This window comes from Lycorma delicatula, chromosome 12 (assembly GCF_047948215.1).
Source record: "Lycorma delicatula isolate Av1 chromosome 12, ASM4794821v1, whole genome shotgun sequence".
NCBI lineage: Eukaryota > Metazoa > Arthropoda > Insecta > Hemiptera > Fulgoridae > Lycorma > Lycorma delicatula.
Window position 1 is genome coordinate 73,762,300 of NC_134466.1, and position 13,296 is coordinate 73,775,595.

A 13,296-nucleotide genomic window follows, 5' to 3' on the forward strand; every position below is an offset into this window, starting at 1 on the left:
TGTGCAAACCTTTATTCGTTTATCTAAACGAGACATTTGTCTACATTACATAGACATAACAAAAAAAAATACTTAGAAAACATTTACCGCATAATCCCTCTATTGTTCAGTGCATACATATGAAGGCGGTTCAGAATGTTTGCGACCTAAGGAAAAAACAAAATTTCTTACCAAATTTTTTTTATTTTTCAACATAGTCACCTTTTAAAGTAATAAACTTCGTCCATCGTTTTTCCAGCTAATTTATTCCTTCATTAAAATACAATTTCTCAAGCTCTGCAAACTAGGCGTCTATCTCGGCTATGACTTTGTAATTTGAGGCAAATCTTCGCCCACCAAGCCATTTCTTCAGATTCAGGAACAGGAAATAATCACTCTGAGCTAAATGTGGTGCATGTGGAAGCAATTTGAAGCGCAGTTTGTGAATTTTAGCAGCAACGAAGATGTGTGCACAGGTTCATTGTCAAGGTAAAAAAGCACTTTTTTCTCGCCTAAATGTGATAATGAAAGTAATAATGAATCCGCTTTTCATCAGCAGTAATGAAACATCGCAAAAATTCAGTCGAGTTACAGTTGAACATGTCCAAACACTGCTGAGAAATGTTCATTTGTCTGCGTTTCTGATCAACCGTTAAAAAACGCAGCACCCATTGTGCCGATAGCTATCTATATCCAAATGCTCATGTAAGATGCGAATACGGTCTACTGATATTTTTGCAAACTCTTGTATCTTCAACAGTCAAATCTTTTAAATCCGCATTGTGGATTTTTGCAACACTTTCATTGGTCATGGTGGTTGCAAGGCAACCTACAACCGAGTACAAGAAGCTTTTAAGTATAGCCTACAAGCATTCTAAGTTCTTACCTGAGATACATACATTTTACACAGAATGTATAATTAATATGTAATGCATGACATAAAAACTATTCAATTTTAATTCATTATAAAACGGGATAAAACATTCATAAAAAAATTAGACAGAATTTGTATTACTTCTAATGAAAATCTCTAACAAATTTTTCCTGGGATTCTCGATTTCATTATATAAAGATTTGACCGTATAGCACAGTTATATGACAGCGTAGCACTCCTTGGGTAAAAAGAAAATAGAAAATTATGGTTATGATGAGAATACTCAGACAGCTCAGTTTCTTGTAATTGTTTTATAAAAACAGAAACCAATCACAAAAACTGTAAAAACGTTTTGTTATACGCAAAAGTAAACAAAAGAAAAAAAAATCAAAAAATTGACTGATATAGTTCCAAACATTTTTTTAAATGTTCGAATATATACACACAAATTTTAACAGAGGATTAGCAATGAAAAAAAATAATTTTATTGCTCCCTATGATTAAAATTCTATACACGTGTTTTAAATTATGCGGTTGTAATATGTGGTATTTAATAAATTCTATAATTCAAGCTTTGAGCCCTCTACTCTACCTAATCCTCCCAAACAGTATTTGAATGTGAGGTAATAGAGAGAGAACTAGTACAAACATTTCTGCGAGACGTACCTTAAAAACTCTCAAAATTGTTGGCCAGATCAGTTGTAATCTAGTTAGTTTGCAGCCACCCAACTGTTTGCACAAATGGAGAACCGACTGGAAAAATTATACAGCGAGTTAAACTTTAGCTTCTGCTAAAGTTATGACTGAGGGGTGGAACTCTGTTTTATTAGAGATTGATGCTGGGATTTCTGAATGTTGTGTTGCTACCACTGGTTGCAATGTAGGTGTTCAAATCGGGTTTTGAAAGGTAATATTTATTTACAACAAGTACGAACAGCATGCATGATTTTAATTGTTTGCGTTCATTTAATTAAGCAAAGATCTTTTAAAACCTAATTAGAACACTAGTGCCTTGTCTAGAAGCAGAACTGGAACAATCCAGTGGCAGTCTCTGAATTAGCTTAACATAGAGCAAAAGGTGCAGTAGGAATGTTTTTTTTTCTTGTCTATAAAGATTCAGTAAGCCACTGACTGGTAGGAACTTTCACATTTTGGTAGGAAATCTGATGAGAAAATAATAATACCTGATAATGACCCTTTCCAGATGAATCGCACAAATGAAATTAATGCGCATCAGTTTTTAAGCCCTGAAAATCAGGACCGCTAAAAAATCAAAAGTATACAAAAGTATTGGTATATAGTCCCGACTTAATTTTCTGTTGTAACACAATATATTTAATTGAGAAATATCTTGAAAATCTTTGTACAGCTTTCTAAGTAAAGTAAAAGTGCAGGCGATGGTCCCAGTTCTTGCATGGAACAAATGTAACTTTAAAAATATTTTTATAGGTTAGTTTCAATAATTATAATAAAGATTAAGCGAACGTAATTTACTATACAACATAAATGCAATATACATTACAAGCATTATGTAAATTTTCAGAGAAGAAAATAAATCATACATAGATAACGTTTACCGCTTAATAACTTTATCATTATCATAACCTCTACAATATGTCACTGAAATAGTTTAAGATAAATATGAATTAACACAAGTAATCTGTCTTTATCATGATATGAAAAATAAATTTTAACTTAAGATTGTATACATATTCTTTTCTGACAGAATCACTTCTACTTAAAAATATTAAATGTTTAAAATATACAAGAAAAGTAAGTGTGTGTGTTTATATTTAAAAAATATAGGCAAAATCATTTAAAAAATTATATAATTGTACTCAGACACCATCATGTATAATTACATTCAAAATTGTTTTACACTTCATGTCGCTAAATGCATTATTTGAATTTACAATAAAAACCTTTGAACAACTAAGTTTCATTAAAAATATCTATAATTATTGGTGGTACTAATACAAGTACTGTAGTAAAGTTGAATTCTCCAGCAGATTAGCAGTTAACAATAATGGATTGCTTGATATTCCTGTAAATAAAACCAATAAGTTAAAGCCAATTCATGAACACAACATAAGTTATAATAAAAGTAGGTACAGAACAATAGATATATAAGTAAATAAAATAAGTAATTATACTGAATCGTACTAAATACTAAATTATACTAAAAAATAAATAATTGTGTAAGAAACAACACACACACACACACACATATAAAATTTATAACAAACCAGTTATGTTTATCAAACTGATATTTGAATAACGGTACTTCTAGAACTAAAGTAAATAACTGTTTTCCAATTAGTTTCCTTCAAATTTCTTAAAATTTGTTAAGATATTTTAACAGCAACATATTTTTTCCGTCAATATATTTCAGAAAAGTTTTAACGACTGAAGATTTAAGTTCTCCATTTATTTATTTACAGCAACCACCTAAAATTAAGAATAGTTTACGACGGTCTACTTAGGTTAAGAGATGGCTCTAAGAAGATACATGCATGTATATAGAGCTATTTTTTCTGTTTTATGTTAAATATTATGAAAACTGCAGGAAATGCAGTTCTGTGATCAATTTTATTTGATTTTTGAGGTTAAAAGTCATACAAAACCATCCGGTTTAACGCCAGAAAGTTTCAGTATGAACTCATTTCACCAGGAAAACTGAAATACAGAAAAAATCTTTCACAAGCTGTAACTCGATAACAAAATGTTTTTTAGATATATGTTTGTATCAACGTTCTCAAGTAGAGCTTATTTCAAACTACAGTATATATATTTTTTTGAAAGATTTATTGCATCCTTGCACCAGTAAGACATATACATAAAATCTGTATCCAAGAAAATATGCCATAAAGGAATATCCAATGTAACTGCTCTGGTTAAATCCATCAATGTAAATCGCTTCACCTTATAAAGAAGTATCTTTATTGCAGAAATTCTGTAATACTACAGGCTTATTGTCTGTTTTTCTTATAACTAATCACCTAAGTAAATATACTAATGAACAGTAAATGTAGCATTATTTAGTTTCATACTAAGGAAAGATAAAACAAACATTCCCCGAGCTTGAATAATCATAAAACTAAATTAAATGGGAATCTGTGGATTAAGACTGGAAAATAAAAACAAAATCACACAGAAGTTGCTAAGATTGTCCCTTTATGATGCATGTAAATCATTATTGGTCAGACTCGACCAGAGAGGGAAAGGCTCACCATTCTTCATTAAAGTGCTTACTATTTGACTAGACAGGAATGATCCGGTAGCAAATCAAATAAAATTTTACGAATGGTGATCCAACATACCAAGAATTGTACACTCTGAGGAGTAAACTACTAATTGAATTTAGACATTACCAAGATTCAGTAAAATTTAAGTACACATTTCATTTGCACCCCAAAAGCTGTTACTGTAAATATTATGCTGTTACTTGTTAACCTATCAAAATGTCTTAAACACTGAATTTTGAGTTCTCTTACATGGTTAATTCAGGCAATGCATTCATACTGAGATACTGAGATTTTTTTGTTAATTTAGATAATTTCACCTTATGACTCGTTCATAAATGAAGTTTTGAAGCAAACGTTTTGCAGCTGTCGATGGATGTAGGCTGTTAAATCATTTACATATAATGAACACATGAAGACAGTTTTTAATAAATTTTATAGTGTTGTTTACAGCCAAAGAAAATAAAATTATAGAACATCAGTACTTTAAGGTACATTTTCCAGTGTAAATGGTTCTGAAGTTAAAAACATTGTTCTCAAAGAATCTTACTATGAAGCCCAGAAAATTGCCATCTACATCCCATTCTTTTAAGATGCGCAGCATATCTATTCAGCAAGTCAATTTGTAAGCCTTTTCAGAATTGAAGAAGACAGCAAACGTGGCACTGGGATTCAAAGTATCCAATAAAACATTCTGCTTCAAGATTAATTCAGAGATCCAAGGGAGATCTAGCACTTCAAAATCTGCGCTCCTCTGATTCACCATTAGCCGGAAAGAATTTCTGGTTTCTTGTTTAAGCAATATCAATATTGAATCTCAACATCTTTATTTTCTTTCTTGTTGGTATCTTATTTTTTCTATTTCTTTCCTGATTGATTGTTATCAAATTTCTCCTTCAATTGTTTCTTTTAAACATAAATAGAATAGGAAAGGTGATAAGACCAATATGTCTGAGAAAAGGTTTTCTGGCCTTCCTAAATTTCAGCTTACTTTTCTAGATCTCTATCTTATCACAGCTACCGAATTCTTATACATATTCTAAACAAATTTTCTTTCTCTGTATTTCAATCCTAATATCCTAACACATTTATTCGGTTAGACAACAATATGTAAAAATTAATTAAATTAAGAGCTTTCTCAACTAAAGCAATCTGACCGGATGAAATTTTTAGATGGTTAATTGAGTATTTAGGTGGTCTTTATTTTAATAAGTTTTCCCAGAGTATGCCGACTGAGTATTTTAAACTCAATATCAGTCCCTTAGTTATAAAAAAAATAGTTTTCAATTTCTTTTACTCATTTTTTAAGCGAACAATTTTCTGGGAATTCAATTAAAGCATTTATTAAATACAGAATTTCTCTCTATATTATACCATCATCTGACAGAATAAATTTCAACCATATGTTACAGAGGGTGTCAACAGATGACAACACATGAAAGGAATGCATATCAATTGTAGAAGAACATTAATGGAAACAGCTGCAGTGCTGGACCTTATCTGTCTGAATACTGAGATGTTTTTACAATCAGGCGGGGTGCACAGGATCTATTGTTAACTTAACATTTGTGACTTCAGAGCTGACCATGCGTATTGGTAATTGGCAGGTGTGGGAGGGGTTCTCTGGTAGTGACCATCAGCCAGTCATAACGACAATAATGGAGGAAGAATTTGGTGGAGAAGGCCCTCCAACATTCATTGGTTAGAGCACCAAAAACCTGGATCCTGGTGCCTTTACACAGGTACTTGACCTCAGAAGAGTCAGCAAAGGATGCACAACACACAAGAAGGCATCTTGTTTAGTGGATTCAATTGAGGCAGTGTGTGCCAGTCTACTGCGAAGGTATTCCAGAAAGGGGCACTCACCAGTATACTGATGGACCCCTGAAATTGCAGAAAAGAGGAAGGCATGCCACAGGACTAGGAAACTCATGCCGAGAGTGTACCTCCCCGCCCTTAGAGACATCCTTAAATATAGATATCGTGAATGCAAAAAGAATCTTGTTAGATGCATCCGAGAAGCTAAGAAGAGGACACGAAAGAAACTAATTTTGGAAGTGAAATGGATCCATGGGGCAGGCCTTACAACATACTGGTAAGGGGGGAGCCTTAACCCCCTGTTACTCCTAGAGCCCCTGTTACTCAGGAGATTCACAATATAATAGATGGGCTCTTTCCTGAAGGAGAGGAGCTTAGGATTAATGAGAGGAGTGAACAGGAGAGCCCTCCTCCTTTCACTTTAAAACTTTTGGAGACATCAACATGATTACTTCTGGCTAAGGATCCGGGTCCGGACTGGCTGCTAAATTCATTGGTCAAGGTGGTGGTTTGGGCTGAGCCAGAGGTTTTTCTTAAGGCTTACAACAGTTTCCTCTGATGGAAGGCGTATTCCCCGAGATTTGGAAGCGCCAGTGACTGGTGCTTGTCGTGAAACCTGGAAGAGATCCGGCACTCCCTTCTTCTTACTAGCCGCTGGTAATGATAGACAACAACTATTTTTCCTACCTTGCTTAAAGCAAAGTAGGAAAACATCCAACATGTAACGAGAAATTTGTTAAATGAGAATGAATAAACAAGAATTACTCACAAGTTTACGACTTTTTATGATAATCCACTCCAACCAAAAGAAATGTTTGGATGAAAGTATTTTAGTAGCTATTATTCAGTTCATAGCCATTGGAAAAACAAACTGATTATCATGATTTGAACTATTTAAATAATTATTGGGGTCTGAATCCAAGTTTAAGAAAGCTGATTCAATTTTTTACAGATTGCATAATTTGGATCACGTACAAGTTGGAGAATTGGACCCAGTTTTTCCTAAGTTTGTTGCAAATATTTTACAAAAAGCTAGTTCTATTATGAGAAAAACATTGTCATCAAAATCAATAAGGGAAGGATATCAATAATGAAACTGTAGTCCATACTTTGGATATTGGGTCTTATAAAGAAAAATAAATTATAATAATAACTTTTAAAAACATGATGGAAGTTCCATATTATGTAGTTCATTGGTGTAGACAATTAATGCAAAGATATTGGTGAATGGTGGTACAAATGAATTCAATCAAGATTGTATTTTGGAGAAGATTTTTGTAGTAATTCTGAAAGATCATATCAGGAGTGAAAAAACAAAAACAAGTGAAAATTGATCCATCATCTTGATGTTGAGATATTGATGATCAGATACTTTTTGTGAAAACTCCGCTAATTTGGTCATAAAATGAGTCCTACTAAACTTAGGTGTATGCATCTATTATAATAAAAGAAAGGTGTTGCCAATGAAATTTATACTTAGATAAGCAGCACTTAAATATTGTTGACTCTATAAAATGCGTTGTGCCAAGATGTACATTAATAATTTCGCCAGTAATTACTTAGCTGACTGAGCAAAGTAATACGTTTGCATGATGGAATATACCATTTCATCATTACTAGCTGGTGACTTAGAATTAATATGACATTAATCGTGTAATTTTTTATTTTATTATAAAAGATTTTGCCGGCTGGCAATCGAAAGTTCTACATATCGGCTGAATGCGATTAATTAAATCTGTTATAAAATGACATCAATATTAATGGCAGTTCCAATAAAGTAGTAACTGTACAATCAATTTTGTTGGTACTTTAATTTAAGTAAGTAAAATTAAAGATTTTGAGTATCTGCCAATTCCTGATATATTTCTCAAGCGTATGTTAAGCATATAACTTACACTCGTCCACATTGTAATGTGTAAGTGCTTGTTACTTTTATGTTATACAGAAATCACTGGATATTTATGAGTTTACTCGATATAATTTTTATATTGATAATATTTGTTTAAAAAGGTATGAAAATTGTGAAATTTGAGGTTCATTATGTATATTTATCTGTATCTGTAATATCAGTTTGTTAATTAATAGAATATTAACGCTTCAGTTAAAGTTAATTCAATGTGCAATATTTTTCACAGTGAAATATAATTCCACAGGCAACACACCTGTGTAACATTGACTTCCTCCTTGTATCATTGATGAATCCGCCATTGTTGTTATAGTGTAGTGTGGAGTGAGTGTTTTGTTCGTCGTGTAGATGGGAACTGTGGAATTTGTTTGAAGAAATTTGTCTACTTGAATGTTAGTTTAAACTAAGAATAACGATTTAGTGGAATGAATTGATACTAATAGTTGCGTTAAGCTTCTTAAGACGTGTAGGAGAACTTTTATTTCTTGTTTCTGGCATAGCGTGGGTATCGTGTAAAACGTAATTGATGAAAATGAGTTCTTATTTGCAAGTTGCTGAAGATGAAGGCGAGGAACCCATAGAATTACCTTCGGAGGATGATGGTACTTTATTACTGTCGACGCTTTCTGCTCAGTTTCCTGGTACGTGTGGTTTGAAATACAGAAATCCAGAGTCGCGTGGTGTGAGACTAGTAGATGGCCGATTGCATCCTCCTGATGATGGTTGGGGAAATAACGTTTTTTACTGCGTTTTCCCAAAAGGTAAGCAATTAACCATTACTACAACCGAATTGAGTATATTTTCATGTAGTTGCTAATTTTTTTTTGTTTACCGTGAAAAGTTTTTTCTCGTGTTGTGTAATAATCACAAATGTAGGTTTTAAGCCGATGTAATGAAACATTGATTTTAAAACTATGATTTAATTGTTTAAACAATTTAATAACTTATAAAAAAAAATTCAGGAGAGAAATTATAGTATTGCGATAGTTAAGATAATTTTTTTTTAGGATTTGTGTCTTATCCTGTTTGTATTTAGGCGGCTTGTGTATGCGTCTAGTCAGTATGTAACCTTTTTATTTCTACTCATCTTATTTGAATAGTAATCCCAGTATTTATGATTTGTATATCACATGATTAGTTTGGTAGATTTAATAAAGTCTTCGAAAATATGTTCCTACTAAATGACATTCTGTTTAGAAATTTTGATATAGAGTTTATTGAAATAATTGTGGCACTGTGATAATCGGTTTTTCTATTTTGTCCTCAGATAATATAATTAAATTCTGAAATTACTTTTATTTTTGTATTTGTATTGGAACATAGTTGTAAAACTTTACAATTTCAGAATGAAACTGCTTTACATTCTTTTTATTCAGCTCTTTAATATTAATCAAATTGTTTTGTTCATATCAGTTTTTAACAGCCTAAACGATTTCATTGAAATTGTCAACAAAATAGGGCTATTGTCTTAGGTTATTTAGGTTTAGACAATCGTATTTATATTCTGGTGTTACATTTTCTCTGATATATTTTAATATTTAGTTTTAGATGAAATTTAGTTTTTGTTCAGAAATGGATAATTTTTATGAGTCATTAAAATGGATTTGGCTCTAATGCTATTTAATGTATCATAGTTTTGTTTATCATGAAACAAAATTATTGTCAGCATCTGTGAACACTTAATATGCATAAGTTCATTTAATTCAATAGATTTATTACATGTCAGTGTTAAGTATGTCAACATCATCTTCATTAGGCTAAAGATTATTGCTGGAAAGAATATGGATATAATATACAATCCATAAACTTTTCTTCATTAACTTCACAAATTAGGCCTGCATAATGTGTGAACATGTTTTTTAGCTGCATATTTTATCTAAGCCCCAATCTCCTAGTTAAAACTATTGTCATATAGTTGCTTGACTGTCTTGTTCTACTGATTTAGCAAAGTTATCAAAGTTGTGTCATAATGAAACTCCATGTTTGAGAAATACTTTCATTTAATTGTTCCTTTTTTCTCTCCTTAGTTTTGTCTTTTTTTAATACATATTTTTTCCCTGTTACAGGATGCTTTTTTCCTATTTCATTTTATTTCTCCTTCACACATTTATTTAAGCCGCTAGCAGTTATGCTCTTCCCAGGCTTAACTTTCATTCTTTTCTTTGGTTTTGGGTGTCCAGACTTGTTATTTTTCCTTCTGCTTAAACAGTTATTGAAAGAACACAAATTGTTCACATTAACAATCTTTTCAAGTAATATATGTTCATCTAAGGTTACATTCTCGTATGTTTTGTAGACATTAAATTTGACTAACCTAACCTAACCTTTCCCACAACCATTTCAATTTAATCTAATGGTGATGTAGGTAGTCTTGAAATCACCTTTAAGGTAAGAACCAAAAAATTCTAGATGGCAAGATAAGGTTTTTTTTAAATTGCTCAAACTCAGATTATTACCTATTAATTAAATTATAGTAATTTTCAATTATACTTTGCACTGAAAGCTGTTAAAAAAGAAAAACATAATCAATTTATCATTTTACATTTATGAACTTGAAAATGGATTTTATGGTAACCGATTTGAATTAATTGAAACTTTTAAAACACCTCCATAAATTTGGAAAATCTTTAAAAATTACTGGAATAAAATCTTAAGTAAATGTAGGAACAAAAGAACAGATATTTGGGATATACCTATGTGCCAGCAACAAAATTCTTTAAAGTTAAAAAAAAAAAGTGAAACTATTTTAAAATGATGTGACATCATAATTTGTTTTAAACATTTGATGATTTCCTTCCTTAATTGCCATTTTAACCCTAGGAATCGCATATGAGTCCCTATTCTAGCGCAAACAGTAATGTAAATATAGTGGAATTTCCCTCACAACTACCTACCTACCTACCTACCTACTGCCCAAAACATCACCAACTGCCATAATGAGTTTTGTACCTTTCAGGTGAGATAAAGTTTATCTCATGAGAAAAAATTAAATTCATATTTTTTTGAAATAAAAACATCTCCAGCTGTAACAAATTAAGTAGTTGGTTTGAAGTGTCAAATTAAGTTTAAATAAGGAAGTTTTAAAAATTTCACTGTAATATTTTAAAGAAATTTTTTAGCAACAAAATTGGCAGAAATTAGTATATTGTAAATTTTTGGTAGATTTATTATTTTTCTACCCCTGCATGATTTAACTTCTGAAAATACAGACAAAGATTCTTGGTTTTTGTAAATGTCTGTCTACTCTTGTAGTAAGTTTTGTTATCAAGGAAATGATGGTTTTTATCTTGTCAGATTAAATATTACATGCTTCAGTGTGAAGGGAAATTTTAATTTAAGTTTAAAGTAATCTGATTAGTCTCATAATCACTAATTTCTTTATGCTATATGTAACTAGATGTTAGATATTTATTACTGATAAATAATTATGTATTATGGACTGCCTTTTCAATGAAAACATGCTTTGAGTCCAGCAGATCCAGTTCTGTCATTTGTAAAATGTTATCGTCTTTCAAGTATAGATTGGCAGAAGTTTTTTTGCAGATAGTACAATTGTGGTGATTCTTCGTTGTTTATTCTGAATATTCCCTTTTTTCATTATGAAGTTTAGCTATTACTGTCACTGCTTATTTTTTAGATTTTATCATTGGAAACTTTTATCACCCTTTTTATTTCTTGTGTTATTTTAATTTGAGTTTGATTTATTGAAACTGTTGCATAAATTGTTTTATGGACAAATTTATCATTAGTATGTAAAGACTTAACTAGTATTGCAATTTATTTTCTTAGTGTAGTTGGTTTCATAATGTAGAAGGTTCAATGTGTCATGGGACTGGACTTTATTATGTGGTTGTTCATATATACTACTCAGAATAAGCAGATCATACAAGCTGATATTTTCATTATGTCCTAATTAGAATATTCTCTCATGCCTGTAATTTAAGATTTTTTCCCTATATTTATTTTTGAAGCTCTAGTTTGGGGTCTTTTCTGCTTTCCCCCACGATTGTTTTTTTATATTACGTATTAGTAATTGCTTGTGTTATAATTATACAGTATTTGGAGGTATTTGCAGAGGAATTATAATTAACCAAACCTAACTTTCTTTTTCTTGTTTGCCCTCTGGGAATTACCGTCTGATATTACTTCAGATGATAATTGAGGATGATATCTAAGATTGTAAGTGAAGTGCAGTCTAGTACAGTCTCAGGTTGGCCATTTCTGAAATGTGTGGTTAATTGAAACCCAACCATCACTGATATTCACGATCTAGTATTGAAATCTGTATGAAAGTAACTGCCTTCACCAGGACTTGAATGCTGTAACTCTCAACTTCCAAATAAGCTGATTTGCGAAGACGCGTTCACCACTAGACCAACCTGGTGGGTCAACCAAAAACTTAACCCGTGCACGTTAGTCAAGTTAGCACGCGTAGGCTAAGTTTGGTTAGATTATATTTATAATTGTAAGCATATAATTATAGCATGAGCAAAATTACTAATATGTAATGTAAAAAAAAAAAACATTGTGGGAGAAAACAGAAAACACCTCCCTAGTTTGTCAGCTAACATAAATGATACTTTGTGTTCATCAAAATTTTCCAATTTTAGTCATAAGTTTTTATTAACTTAAATTGTATATATCCATTAAAAAATTCTATTTCAAAATTTGTCGTATCCTTTTCTTTAAAGCTCTTCTGTATGGTGTTAGTATATTTATTTTATTACTTGCTCTGTATTTGTTTTATTGTTAATTAAAATTAAATATTTGTAAATAAAACAATATATTGGAAAAAAAAGAAATACATAAAATTAAAGAAAACTTGAAATAATGTCGCTTTAACAATAAATTGTTTTTATTCCAGTACACATACAGTATATTAGAACATTGAAATTTTGAAAATTGCTTGGATACACACATCCTTAGAAGTGGGTATGAAAATGTCCTTTTCTTGTTCTGCTTATTACAAAGATATGAGCAATGCAAAGTAAAATTTAACTTAACGTAATTATAGTTGGTCATAAAATTCAAATAATTGTATTGACATGGACGGACATTAATTTACTCATGCTTACACCCCTTTTTTATGCAGCCTACTTGTCACAAAATTTATGAATGCATTTTAATCAGTTGCCCAGAGCATAAGAATGATCTTATTAAAAAAAATTTATTATCGGATACTTTATTTATGCTTTTCAGAAAACAAAAGAAAGTCTGATGACCATTTGGAAAATTCTACAGCAAAAACAAAAAGGATGGAAACAAAAATGAAGTGCACAGATTTGATTATTCTTGGATTGCCGTGGAAAACTTCTGAACAGCAGTTGAGAGAATATTTTGAGTCATTTGGTGAAGTTTTAATGGCACAGGTAGGCTGTTTATGTTGTACTTTGTTAAGGGAATCACAAGAGGTTTATTTAATTTTTGTATTGTGATCTTTAATTTGTCGTGATAACATGTACTAAAACGTAATTACT

The 13,296-nt window shown here is 31.2% G+C and overlaps 1 protein-coding gene across 8 annotated transcripts in view; it reads left to right on the forward strand.

Annotated features, from left to right (window-relative positions):
- The first annotated feature begins 8,112 nt into the window (after nt 1-8,112).
- LOC142332905 (TAR DNA-binding protein 43-like) overlaps nt 8,113-13,296 on the forward strand; it is a 59,222-nt gene continuing 54,038 nt past the window's right edge. For 7 of the 8 annotated variants that reach the window (XR_012758434.1, XR_012758432.1, XR_012758433.1 and 4 more), the window contains exons 1-2: nt 8,115-8,580; nt 13,019-13,188. Coding sequence is in view for 5 of the 8 variants with exons in the window: in XM_075379600.1 (XP_075235715.1) it covers nt 8,346-8,580; nt 13,019-13,188 (405 nt within the window). In the remaining 3 variants the exon portion in view is untranslated. Of the gene's footprint in view, nt 8,581-13,018; nt 13,189-13,296 lie in introns of all 8 variants that reach the window. The other variant, XM_075379599.1, reaches the window with a different exon arrangement.